The sequence below is a fragment of the Mobula birostris genome, chromosome 25 (assembly GCF_030028105.1).
Source record: "Mobula birostris isolate sMobBir1 chromosome 25, sMobBir1.hap1, whole genome shotgun sequence".
NCBI lineage: Eukaryota > Metazoa > Chordata > Chondrichthyes > Myliobatiformes > Myliobatidae > Mobula > Mobula birostris.
In genome coordinates this window covers 43449764-43462920 of record NC_092394.1, presented here as the reverse complement: position 1 = coordinate 43462920, position 13157 = coordinate 43449764, and the positions used below count along the sequence as shown (strand labels likewise).

General features: G+C 43.1%; 1 protein-coding gene across 3 annotated transcripts in view; it reads left to right on the top strand.

Moving 5' to 3' along the window:
* hip1 (huntingtin interacting protein 1) overlaps window positions 1-13157 on the top strand; it is a 320161-nt gene that overhangs the window by 143545 nt on the left and 163459 nt on the right. For 2 of the 3 annotated variants that reach the window (XM_072243134.1, XM_072243135.1), the window contains exon 3: window positions 1403-1545. The exons of the other annotated variant lie outside the window; for it this stretch is intronic. In XM_072243134.1, coding sequence (XP_072099235.1) covers window positions 1403-1545 — 143 coding nt within the window. The remainder of the gene's footprint in view (window positions 1-1402; window positions 1546-13157) is intronic. 3 annotated transcript variants of the gene reach the window in all.

The following is a 13157-nucleotide window of genomic DNA, read 5'->3' as shown; positions in this document are numbered from 1 at the left end:
GGTGTCCCTCCATTATACCGAGACAACACCATTTCATTGGGGAGACGACTCTATTTTTTTTTCATTATTGGAAAAGTGTAGTAGCTTGTGACGTAGCTCATTTTATTGAAAGGATTGGATGTCAGAAACTTACTGGATAATTGGCATAATTTTTACTTTCTTGTGTAATAAGGATTTCCAAATCAATTTTATGGTTTACATTTCCATTTCTGGTTTGGAGAGTAAAACTTGTTCAGATAATTCCTTTGTCCTCTTCCCCAACAGGTATCCAGTTTCAGATCTGTTTGTTTCCTTAAATGACTACTATTCCCTATAGTTTAGGTTTCATCTCCAAGGGAGGGAAGGAAGGAATGGGGATGGATGAGGAAAATAGTTGACTTGAGGCTGGTAAGTGTTTTGAAGTGGGAGTTTTAAACATGGGCACAATCTGATCACCTGGCAAGCACATTCTCAGTTATCTTCTAGATTGGAAAGATTGGAAAGGTAACTGACCATCTACTACCCCCCCCCCCCCCGCCCCCCACCGGTAAATGAGGAACTCTGAGGTAGACACAGAGTGCCTGTTGGTACTGTGAAAACTGACTGTCTTTTTAACTTTTGAACCTGAAGTTAAGTCTTGGTAGAGAAGAGATTTTTTGATGTCATCATGCTTGGGGAAGAAAATTCAATATAAGTGATCTGTTTTGGACTGTGCAGTATATCTATATAATTATTGAATGATACGGGAGTACCTGCCTCCAGCACGCATCTCCTTGGGTGGTGTGTTTCTGAAGCCAGATGTAAGTCTAGGTTGCCATTGTACCCTTCAGTCCCTCATTTTGAAAATACATTTGTGCAGCTCAGGGATCCCAGATTATGACCAATGACCAGCTCTGGCTGCAGTAAACCTTGTCTTGGCTGAGTGAAAGGGGAGCCTTCATTTAGGGGAAGCCAAATATTTAGCCATTCACAAAATGCAACACTGTTAGAACTATCAGTTAAACAGTTTTTTTTTCAGCTGAACTGCAGGAAAGCTCTGTAAAAATATAAATTTAAAAATAGAAGTGTTGGAGAAATAATCAAATGGCACTGAAGATAAAGTACCTTAGCCACAACATTTCTTTTTATCAGAATCTAAAGTTTTAATCTTTTTTCTTCAGATGCCAAATGAATTGCTGTCAGTATCCTGTTTTAATTTCAGATCATGAACATTTTTTTTTGCTCTGGTATCTGAGAAGAATTTCCGTTCCCTTTATTTGCCATATCACGGAGTTTCATAACAGTTACAAGCTCAATTCTTTGCAGTTTATTTTTTGGAACTAATTAAATGTTAAAGCCTTGAACTGATTACGTCTGTTTATAGCATGTTTCTATTAAAAATGTGTCATGCACTGTTAACAGTTTCCTTAACCTGCTTCTGCACCATGCATTCTGGGTACACATCATGAAAAGGGTGCTCACACCTTCTGGTCAGTCGTGAATCGGTTGCCACTGTCCAGCAATGCGGTCCTTTGTTGGAAATTTTGTCACGTATTTCACAAGCTGCTAAGAGATGGACATCCAAGTGTAAGTCCTCCCATATTAAGTATCACCTGGTTAAATGCATAATAACTACTGTTGAAGAAATGATGGAATTAAGTCATCAAGCTGCATGATTATTCGCAAAACATGTGATCAGAAATGTACTTCATCACCGAGAGGTCATCTCTCGTAAAGCCCAAGAATAAAATTCCGTGTCACCTGTTTGTGCTCAGTGATGTCAGTGATTGGAAGACAAGTACATTGTGTTCATGATGGGAGCGTGAAATGTTCCAAAGTATTTCAGAGGCGCATAATGATGATACAAATACCGTTGATAAACCAACAAAGGGCTCGGTCAAAAAGGAAACACTAATGGAGAGGCGCAGAGGTCCAGAAAAGTCTAGAGCTTTATGACCTTGCCAATTTGGCTTTATAGAATTGCCAGCTGAAATGAATCAAACTAAAGGTTGATCAGGAAGCCAGGATTTGAAGAGTGCATCTAACTTTAAGGTTATAATGTGCAGGAGATGACAGTGCTAGGGAAGGACAAGACGGGAGAGACCTGAAAGCTAGAATGTACCGGTTCAGATTACTCCATTGTCCAACCAGAAGTGAATGACAAACAGAGGCAGCGTGGGTGAAGGGTACTTGTTGCAAGTTCGGGCAGTGATAGCAGGATGTCCTTAAGTTTCTGGAGAACAGAACTAAGAAGTATATTTGAGTTGAATATTTCTTAGAAATATGGAAGATACTTCAACTGCAGATGAACTCAGCCAGTGGTGCTGTCAGCCTTTATTACTAAAATGGAAGCAAGTCAGTGATGCTATGAATGTGAAGTCCAAAGCTCATTCTGGGGCATAATGTTTTATATCAAGGAAGTTAATAGTTTGTGACTCAAAGTGAAGACAGGAGCTTCATACTTATTTGAAGGAAATTTTTGCTGCTCCCATATTGAGAGTTCTGATCATTTCAAAGCAAAGGAGGAGTCGAGCAATACACACAAACTGCTGGAGGAACTCAGCAGGCCAGGCAGCATCTATGGAAATGAGTACAGTCAACGTTTTGGGCCGAGGTCCTTCAGCAGGATTCAAACAAGGTGGCAGTGTGATAAATCTAGGTTTAATTAGTGCACAGGGCATTGGGTTTTCTGAAGGAGCAGCATGTTAAACAGGAAGGTGTCCAGGTTAAATGTATGTGGGATACTACAGATATTAGCGCAGGCAGGAAGAGAGATGCTGTGGCAAGTTGGCCTCTGCTGATGATCCTATATGACTGGATAGATGAGAACCAGATTAGAGTGGGTTCCTCAGGATAAATGACTATGGTGAAATAAAAGCAGAAAATGCTGGAAACTTCAACAGGTCTGTCAGCATCTGTGGAAAGAGAAACAGAGTTAATGTTTCAGTATATAGATCCTTGTCAGAACTTAATTTTGATTTTAGAGTGGCAGAGGAATGGATAGGACAAGGGGAATCTCTGATTGGGTGAAACCTCAGTTGCCTTGAGGATATGGATGGATCAAATCAGTTAGAATGAGAAAATACAAAACAAATATAAAAGCTACAAAATGTAGAGGTGCAGGAGCTGGTGAAAGATTGGGAGAGGGTATATGAACAATGCTTATCTTTAGTATGAGCAATTTGCAGATGCTGGAAATCCAAAGCAACATATACAAAAAGCTGGAGGAACTCAGCAGATCAGGCAACATCTATGGAAATGAATAAGCAGCCGATGTTTCGGGCCGAGGCCTTTTTTCAGGACTGAGAAGGAAAGGGGAAGTCACCAGAATAAAAAGGTACGAGAAAGGCAAGATTGGAAAGCGATACTTGCAGCCAGGTGGGTGGGGAAGGTGGAAGGTTTGGAAAGAAGGAATCTGATAGGAGTGGAGAGTGGGCCACAGGAGAAAGGGAAGGAGGAGGGGGACCCAGGGGGATAGGGCTGCCAACTGTCCCATATTAGCCGGGACATCCCGTATATTGGGCTAAATTGGTTTGTCCCACATGGGACCGCCCTTGTCCCATATTTCCCTCACTAACGTAGAACGTTCCTATGAAACCTTTCGTGCCAAAATGGCGTAAAGTGCAGAAGCAATTACCATTAATTTATATGGGAAAAATTTTTGAGCATTCTCAGACCCAAAAAATACCCTACCAAATCGTACCAATAACACATAAAACCTAAAATAACACTAACATATAGTAAAAGCAGGAATGATATGATAAATACACAGCCTGTATAATGTAGAAATAATGTATGTACAGTGTTTCAGCATCGGGAAGATTCTGTAGAAAAAAATTGGCACGTACACGCATGCTCATGTCATGCATGCGCAAGGCTTCATGGTCATGGTATTCTTTCTCGGGGTAAACACAAGTGTCCCGTATTTGTCTGCTACTTTTGTCCTTTATTTGGGAGTGAGAAAGTTGGCAACCCTACAGGGGGAAGTGATAGGCAGGTGAGAAAAGGTAAAAGGTCAGAGTGATGGGGTGGGGAGAGAATTTTTTTTTACTGGAAGGAGAGATGGATATTCATGCCATCAGGATGGAGGCTACCCAGATGGAATACAAGGTATTGCTCCTCCATCTTGAGGGTGGCATCTTGGCACCAGGGGAGGCCATGGGCTGACATATCGAATGGGAGGAGATGTACGGGCAGGTGCAGCCCTTGGGCCGCTTGCAGGGACAAGTGCCAGGAGGGATGAATGAACAATGCAGTGGTGGAGGGAGTGATCCCTGTGGAGGGTGGGGGGGGGGTAAAGATCCCTTTCGTGACGGTGGATGTTGCAGAGGATGATGTGTTGAATGCAGAGGCTGATGGTAGGTAAGGACAATGGGAAATTGTGGTCCTGTTCTCATTTGCCACTCTCATGAGTTAACACATCAGTGATAGCGGGAGAAGTAGGTCTGGGGGGTTGTCGGTAAGATGGGACAAATTTATATGTCTGTGTTCAACACCTTTGGAAAGGAAAGGACAGTTTGCATGGATGGAAGACTCTTGAGTTCTTTCAGCAAGGGATGATGAAGAAAGATTTTAGAAGTAGAGGACTGTACCTAAGGAGAAGAAACAGTTAACAATTTTAGTTAACTTGAGACAGGAAAGGGAAGTTTGTTGATCAGCAGTTTAGTTAGTTGAGGGTGAAAGAGCAGGAAGTGAGTCTGCTTGATGCAGTGAGTTCTGAGGGGGCACAAAGGGAGTTGGATAAGACATGTTAGAATTCTGAGCTAGACTTGGTGGCTTGACAGAAAACTGGGAAACTTCAAAAAGAGCATTCAAGAAGGTTGTGGCCTGCCTGGGAGATATGGGAGAAGGATTTAAGAAACACTGACCTACCTCCATTATTAATGTGTGTGTGTGGCTGTAGTTCTTGCTCGTCCATCCTTACCTTGCTGGGGGAAGGCAACAATGGTGCTTGGCCTTGACTGCCAGAGGTCTGTCCTCCCCAATAATTTGAGCATACAGTCTCTTATATCTGCTACAACACTTGGGAGCTCAGCAACACTCTAGCTGAATATAAAAAGTTTCATCTATCACTTTGAAAACTGTGAAAAAATGTTTCCTGTGTGTCTTGGGAAATATTGGTGAAAATCATTGAAACTCATAATATCATTATTCATAGCTGTTTTGTGTGGGTGCAGTCAGTTGCTGTGTTTCTTAAATCCATCCTTGCATTAGAACAGTACAACTATTACATTATCTCTTAAGCACTTTGGAATATTGAGAGGTAACATGTAAAGATGAACATGTCTTGGTCTGATGGATGGAATTGCTGAGAACAGAATTGAATTTCAGTGTATCATCTGTTGACTTTTTGACTTTAAAAATGAAAATTGGAAACATTTTCTAGTTTTTCCAAGTATGTTCTTAATTATTTTATCCAGATTGATGCACATATCATAAAAGCAGAGTATTTGTTAAACAGTGAGCGATTGTATTGATGTTCAAAAAGACTTAAGTGTGTTAGTATATAAGTCACTAAAAGCCAACATGTAGTTGGAATCTGGATTGCACTCCCTTTGTGGGTGATGAAGGCAGGTATTCTGGTGACATTTAAGAAGTGTCTGGATTGAACTACAGTATATGGAAGATGAAAATCATTGAGGTGGTTGCAGAGGGTGAACGAGTGTTCAGTGCCATTGATCAGCCTCTTGCTCCCTGCTGACAGAGGGAGGTGTCTGTGTGTGGCGAGTGCTCTCTCTCCCCCTTGCTCACGGTTCCCAAGTGAAGGTCCCTGCATTCAAATGATCTCTTTCTCCCCCTCAATGCTCCAACACCAACCTCCAACAGCGAAGTGTAATCGCTGTGATTTGTAGACTTGCACTCAAATTTAAGTTTATGATGTGCTCGTTCTGTTCACTCCTTTTTCTGTTGCTACTTTTGAGCGATTTTTGAATCGGGGCAGTCCGCAGCTAATGAACACAGAGCTGAACTAAAATATGCCTTTTGTGTTTTCACTTCTTTTTGTTTCTGTTTGTGCACTTTTTTTTGCGCATGTGGAGAAGGAGTTTTGATGTTTTTCATTGAATGGGTTGGTTCCATGGTTTTTTTTTGTTTCATGGCTGTCTGTGGGGAAGGCAAATTTCAGGGTTGTATACTGCATGTATTCATTGATAAATAAATATACTTGGTATTTGATTATGAACCAAGTGCTATTGATGGGGTTAATATTGATTGGTATTTGAGGATGGCATGGACATAATTTACCTTGGTGCCTGCTTTCATAGTGTATGACTCAAAGACCTGCTTAATGGAAGTGCTCTCCAAAAGTAACTTTTGGGGAGGGAATCTGTGATTATATACAATCTATCCACACAAACTTGTGTAGTGCAGTGCAACTTACGAATATGGGAATAGGGCTCTCTTGAAGGTGGGAAAGTATTTGATCATCTGGTGTAAAGTGCCCTCAGGTTGCTGACCAAGGAGCACATATACCCCATTCATGCAGAGGGGCAGTTACCTGAGCCACCTTCAATTGCACCAAGCCAAACAAATGCTGCTGAGGCTATGAAGACTGCCCCAGCTGCGGTGCTCTGTGCCCGCTAATATGATGAATTGACGAGCAAGGCTTTGGGCCTACTTTGGGCTGCTGTGGGGTTCAGAACTGAGGACTCAATTTTGATTCAAAATGTTGTCATTCACTTCAGTTGTTTGCATGATTTGTGTTTTTCTTTCTCTTGTGCATCGGGTATTAGTCTTGCATTTTCTTTTAAATTTTTTTTTCCTTTGATTGGGTTCTTTTGAGTTTCTAGCCTTGTGGCTACCTGTGAGCAAACAAATCCCAAGGATGTATAATTTATATTTTCTTTGATAATAAATTTGTGTTGGGCACGTGGCCAAGTGGTTAAGGCGTTCGTCTAGTAATCTGAAGGTGGCTAGTTCGAGCCTCAGCTGTGGCAGCGTGTTTGTGTCCTTGAGCAAGACACTTAATCACACATTGCTCTAGTGTCTGTGCGAGGAGTGCCGCCCCACACAGACTTCCAATCTGCGCCTTGTAAGGCATGAAAATGCCCAACGCAGGCCTCTCATGGTCTCAGTTGACGTTCCCTCCTGATAATAAATGAATTTTGAATCTTGAATTTGCAGGGACTTGATGAACAGGTTCTCAAGAGAAAAATGACAAGTAGGTCTAACAGGATTGTCATCCCAGCAGCCACTTTTGCGTGTGGCTGCATTTTAAGCCTTGCATTGAGCACAAGTACACAAACGTCAGGTGTCACAATGCCCTTGGGTTTTGTGAAGCATGGGCCTGGTCTCATTGTCATGGAACGTCCCATTTCATTGGACCTTGTTGCACCATCTGTAGTTTGAAGAAAGATTTCTGCAGAAGAAACTCTTAGAACACAAGTTGGTTAGGCAGCACTCTTACCAGATTGTCTTGGATGCCCTGCAGAAAAAGGAGAAAGCTGGGCGGTAACTCAAGTAGATTGACACAGTTGTATGGTGGATCAGCTAATCCTAGCACCATGCACCAAGGCCCGCTTCACTGGTGGTGAGAGGAATCCTCCCTTTCAGATCCCTGTACATGCAGAGTTATAATCTCACTGCAAGCTGCCCTCGAGGTGGCTGTGGAACAGATGCAGCCGTCATCTGCCTCCTTGTAATCTGTGTGTTTGCCAAGGAGGTCTGAAAAGCAATGCAGTGGTCTTTGCCAAGGTTCATCTTGAGCAGCTGTGTAACGTGGGCCTCTCTCCTCTGTGGGCTTTTTGCGGAAATGCATACTGAGACAAACACCAACTGCTGCTGGAAGATCAACTTGGTAAAATGTGCACTTCGGACTGAAAATTGTTGGCCTTCTGGTGTAAGGAGATATCCGTAACCGAAGAAGGGTTTCAGCCCAAAAAGTCGACTGTTTATTTGTTCGCAAGGTGCTGCCTGACCTGCTGAGTTCCTCCAGCATTTTGTGTGTGTTGATCTGTAACTGAGTGCTGTTAGACTGTATGCTGAGCGACATGCTGAAGCTTGCTGCAGCCCACATAACAAAGCTTGTGCGGGGAAGAACTAGTTTATGGTGTCCTACAGCTGTTACACACTGGTGCACCACACATAACAGTCCTTTAATTGTTTGGGGTAGACTGGGGTTGGAATCTTAATAAAATTAAAATGTCGCAGAGGAACATATTGTTTGGTACAGTGAATAAAGATAATGAGATGTTCCAAGTTTTTGTTGTTGCACATCGGTTGCTGTCTGTCCCATCAGATGTGGTCTTTCATTGATTCTATTGGTTTCTTGTATTTACTGTGATCGTTCGCAAGAAAATTAATCTCAGGGTTGTAGATGGTGACATAAATGTACTTTGATATATTATCTTTGAACTTTTATCTTTGGATAATTGTATTACTCTAAATTATCAATAAAATATATCCTTCAACCTTGTACAATTTCAAAGTACTTATATTTTGAAATGATCTGTATGGATAGTGTTTTCACTGTATCTCATATGACTTTAATAAATCAATATCAATTTCTAAAAAAAAAATTAGCTTCCTTCTTTTATAAAACTCATGCTTTCTGGGAGCAATTAAGTTGGAGATTCACTGCTATTCCTGTCGCATACCAAAAGGGTCGCACTGTTTGGCTGAATACATTATTGAAATCTGCAGTCTACACTGAAGGTCTCAGTTTGTCTCAGCCTGTGCTTTAATGGGATAATTGCATCAGGGTTGCATTTTCTGATTGTAGATTCCCATTGTGTGATCCACACTGAGTTTGCAGGTCCTCTGCATGCTGATGTTGAAGGATGCATTACCTTTTCTGAGAGGATTTAATATTGTCATTATTTTACCCCCAAGGAATTGGTGATTAGCTTTTCTTCCACAAGAATTATTGACCGTTATATTTCTGTTCTGATGTACTCAGAAACACAATATCTGCGAATGTTTCTGAAACTGAATGCTTGTTATGGTTTGATGCTCATTAAGGAAAATACTTTTTTTTTGTGATAATTAGCGTTTAATGCTTTAAGCCAAGAACTTTTTCTGAGACATAATTTCTTGATTGTTTTGTACGTTGGTTCAGAAAAACAATGAAAAATGTATTGAAACTTTATCGGTGGTGAACTTTTTTATTATTTTATCTTTAAACTTCCTGGAGCTTTGATTTAGAGTATTTAGAGAGCAAGTGCATACTCTGCTGCCCACAGGAATGTGATTAAACGGTGCAGTTGAAATTAGAAGTGTCTTTCAGGAGGAGTGCAGAATGGAGGTTTTGAGGAGTTTCTGAAAATGCAAAGACAGGGGGCATAGACAGCTAAAGAATGCTACCAGTGTAGGTAATTGAGTGGTGAATGTACAAGAGGCAGGAACCAAGGAAAGAAATAATTGATGGTACTTCACAATAGAGTGTTCACTGAGAAATACGGGTGGGGGGGAGGTGGTGAGGGGTGAATTGAGTGCCTTGAGTATGTCAAAGCCCTAGTCACATGACATATGACACACAAGAAATGGGACGCCGTGGTAGAGTAGGGGTTAGTGCGATGCAATGACAGCTTGGGGCATTGGAGTTCTGAGCTCAGTCCTGGCGTCCTCTGTCAGGAGTCTCTGTGTGTCGTTCCTGTGGAATGTGTGGGTTTTTCTCCAGTTTCCTCCCCCAGTCCAAAGACGTACCAGGTGGGTTAATTGGTTAGTTGTCCCGTGATTAGGTTGGGGTTAAATCGGGGTTCCATTTTCCTTCTATGCATGTGCCTATTTGTTTCTCTTAAATGTATCAAAATATCAGCCTGATACTGTCTTACGTGGAACAGAAATTAACTTAAGCTGGCAATACCATGTGCCTCTTTACAGAAATTACCTTGTGATAAATCGTCATTACAAAACAGTGTAAGGTCAGTTTTCTGGCAACCACCAAAGTCATAACTGAATAATCCACCAGTTGAACATTGAGCATTGAATCTTGGCTGTTGACAATTGGGTAAGGTGAACCCCCTACTGCTCCTGCCCCACTGAACTTGTGTCTGCATTTCTCGACTTAGTTTTACCCCCCCTCAGATCAGTCCCTTCCAACCTGCATCTGTGACACCTCACACGCTCTTGGTTCTTTCAATAACTTTAAGTTCCCTGGCCTTGATGGTCTCATTCTTACCATGGATGGCCAGCCCCTATACACTTCCACCACCGATCAGGAGGGCCTTAAAGCTCTCCGCTTCTTTCTGGACAACAGACCTAACCAGTTCCCCTTCACCATCACTCGCCTCCATCTGTTAGAACTGGTCCTCACCCTCAACAATTTCTTTTTTGGCTCCTCCCACTTCCTTTGAACCAAAGGTGCACTGGCATGGGTCCCAGCTATGACTGCCTTTTTGTCTACTGTGTGGAACAGTCTATGTTCCAAGCGTACACCGGCATCGCTCCCCAACTCTTCAAAAGCTCCATCGACGACTGCATTGATGCTGCTTTCTGCACCCATGTTGAGCTTGTTAATTTCATCAACTTTGCCTTCAACTTCCACTCTGCCTTCAAATTTATTTCTGATACCTTTCTCCCATTTCTTGATCTCACTGTCTCTATCTCTGGAGACAATCTATCTACTGATATCTTTTATAAAGCATTCACTCTCTCAGCTATCTGGGCTATACCACTTCCCACCCCGTCGCTTGTAAAAATGCCCTCCCAAGATGCCTTCCTGTGTCTCCACCGCATCTGCTCTCAGGATGAGGCTTTTCATTCTATAACAGCTGAAATGTCGTCCTCCTTCAAAGAAAAGGGCTTCCTTTCCTCCACCATCAACACTGCCCTCACCCGCGTCTCTTCCTTTTCACGCACATCAGTTCTCAGCCCATCCTCCTGCCGCTACACCACGGATAGGGTTCCTCTTGTCCTCACGAGCCTCCATGTCCAGCACGATTCTTCGTAACTTCCGCCATCTCCAATAGATCCCATCACCGAGCACATCTTTCCCTCCCTTTCACTCTGCTTTCCACAGGGATTGCTCCCCACACAACTCCCTTGTCCAGTCACCCCTCCCCTCTGGTCACCCTCCTGGTACTTAACCTTGCAAGTGGAACAAGTGCTACACCTGCCCCTACACTTCCTTCCTCACTACCATTCAGGGCTGTAAACAGTCCTTCCAGGTGAGGCAACACGTCACCTATGAGTCTGTTGGGGTCAGATACTGTGTCCAGTGTTCCTGGTGTGGCCTCATGTATATCGGTGAAACCCGACGTAGATTGGGAGACTGCTTCGCCGAGTGCCTACACCTGTCTGCCAGAAAAAGAGGGATCTCCCAGTGGCCTTGTCCCGCTTGGTGGCGCAATAATATCAGCGCCGGACTCCGGATTGAAGGTTCCCGAGTTTGAATCCAAGTCGGGTTGAGCGTCGAGCTAGCAACTCGACCTCATAAAAACAAGAATAGTTTGCTACAGAAACACCGTCATGACAGTGCCCCGATAACTCCACTGTCGAGTTGAGGGCTATTTTTCTTCTTCTTTCCCAGTGGCCACCCATTTGAATTCCACTTCCCATTCCCATTCTGACATGTTAGTCCATGGCTGCCTCTACTGCCGCGATAAGGCTACACTCGGGTTGGAGGAGCAACACCTTTTACTGTCTGGGTAGCCTCCAACCTGATGGCATGAATCACAAACAAGAGAAAACCTGCAGATGTTGGGAATCCGAGCAACACGTGCAAAATGCTGGAGGAACTCAGCAGGCCAGGCAGCATCTTGGAAAACAGTACATTCAGCGTTCCAGGTGGAGTTCTGTTGAAGGGGTTCAGCCCGAAACATTGACTGTACTCTTCCTGGATGCTTCCTGGCCTGCTGAGTTCCTGCAACGTTTTGTGTGTGTTGCTGATGTCAATTTCTCAAACTTTTGGTAATTGTCACCGCCACCGCACCCTTCACCATTCCCCATTCTTGTTTCCCTCTCTCATCTTATCTCTTTACCTGCCCATCACCACCTCCTGTGGCTCCTTCCCCTTCTGTGATCTTCTGTCCTATCAGCCCTGTATCTCTTTCGCCAATTGGCTTCCCAGCTCTTGACTCCCTCCCCAATCCTGGTTTCACCTATCACCTTCTACCTTGTATTAGTCCCTCCCTCCCCCACCTTCTTTATCTGACCTTTTCCCTCTTCCTTTCCTGTCCTGATGAAGGGTCTTGGCTCAAAACGTTGACTGTTTACTTTGTTCCATGGATGTTGCCCGGCCTGCTGAGTTCCTCCAGCATTTTGTGTGCATTGCTTTGGATTTCCAGCATCTGCAGATTTTCTCATGTGAACCTGAACTTTGTGTTGTCTGTCTGTTATGAATAGCTGAACATTTCCAGCATGCAATAACCAGCCCAAATCCTGTGCTTTTAACCAAGTTTATTATCTGAGAAGCAGAACGTGGAATTGACCACTGAGAACCATCACAAGTATTTGATGTCCTGGATGCAAGTGCTCAGCCTTCAACAGGATCAGCTACTTACTGCGTGCATGGGCATGACCTGAACCGACGGAAGATTTTCCTTTTGGATACATATTAAGGTTTCCTTGAAACTAGATTTGATCAAATACTCTGGTGATGACGAAGGCATTCTCAATGATCTCACCTCTGAAACTGAGCTCTTCTCTCTATCCTTGGGCTCAACAATGACCCAGAGGATTGTTGATAGCACCTTTCTATCACTCCATAATGATTAAGGTTAAGGAGATAGGGTGGGTGGGTGTTGGCTGGTTTAAATGTGATTTTTTTTTAACGCCCAGTGAACATCTGGGCAGCTTTCTTTATCATTGTGACTGTCTGCATCACCGCCTGGTATTGGAGGATCCGGTGCATTGAATTGCAGTGCTGCAGAGGGCTGTAGACTTGACCAGTTCCATTACAGGCAGAACTCTCCTTGTCTTCGAGGACATCTGCAAGAGCTGATGCCTCAAGAAGGTGGCATCCACCATTAAGGACCCTTACCCTCCATATATGCCCTCTTGTTGCTACAGGATATACAGGAGCCACATCGAACAATTCAGGAACAGCTTCTCCTTGTATTTTTCTGAATGGTCATTGAAGCTGTTAATAATCTTTTATCATTCCTCATTATTTTTCTGTACTGCTTGTTTATTTGTAATTTATAGTAATTTGACTTTGCACTCATACATAATTATGATGATACACTTCATTCTGCTGCCAGTACTATAGCGTCAGAAACAGTTTGGTCAGAGGTGCAGCTGGTTTGGGAGTGTGTATTCAG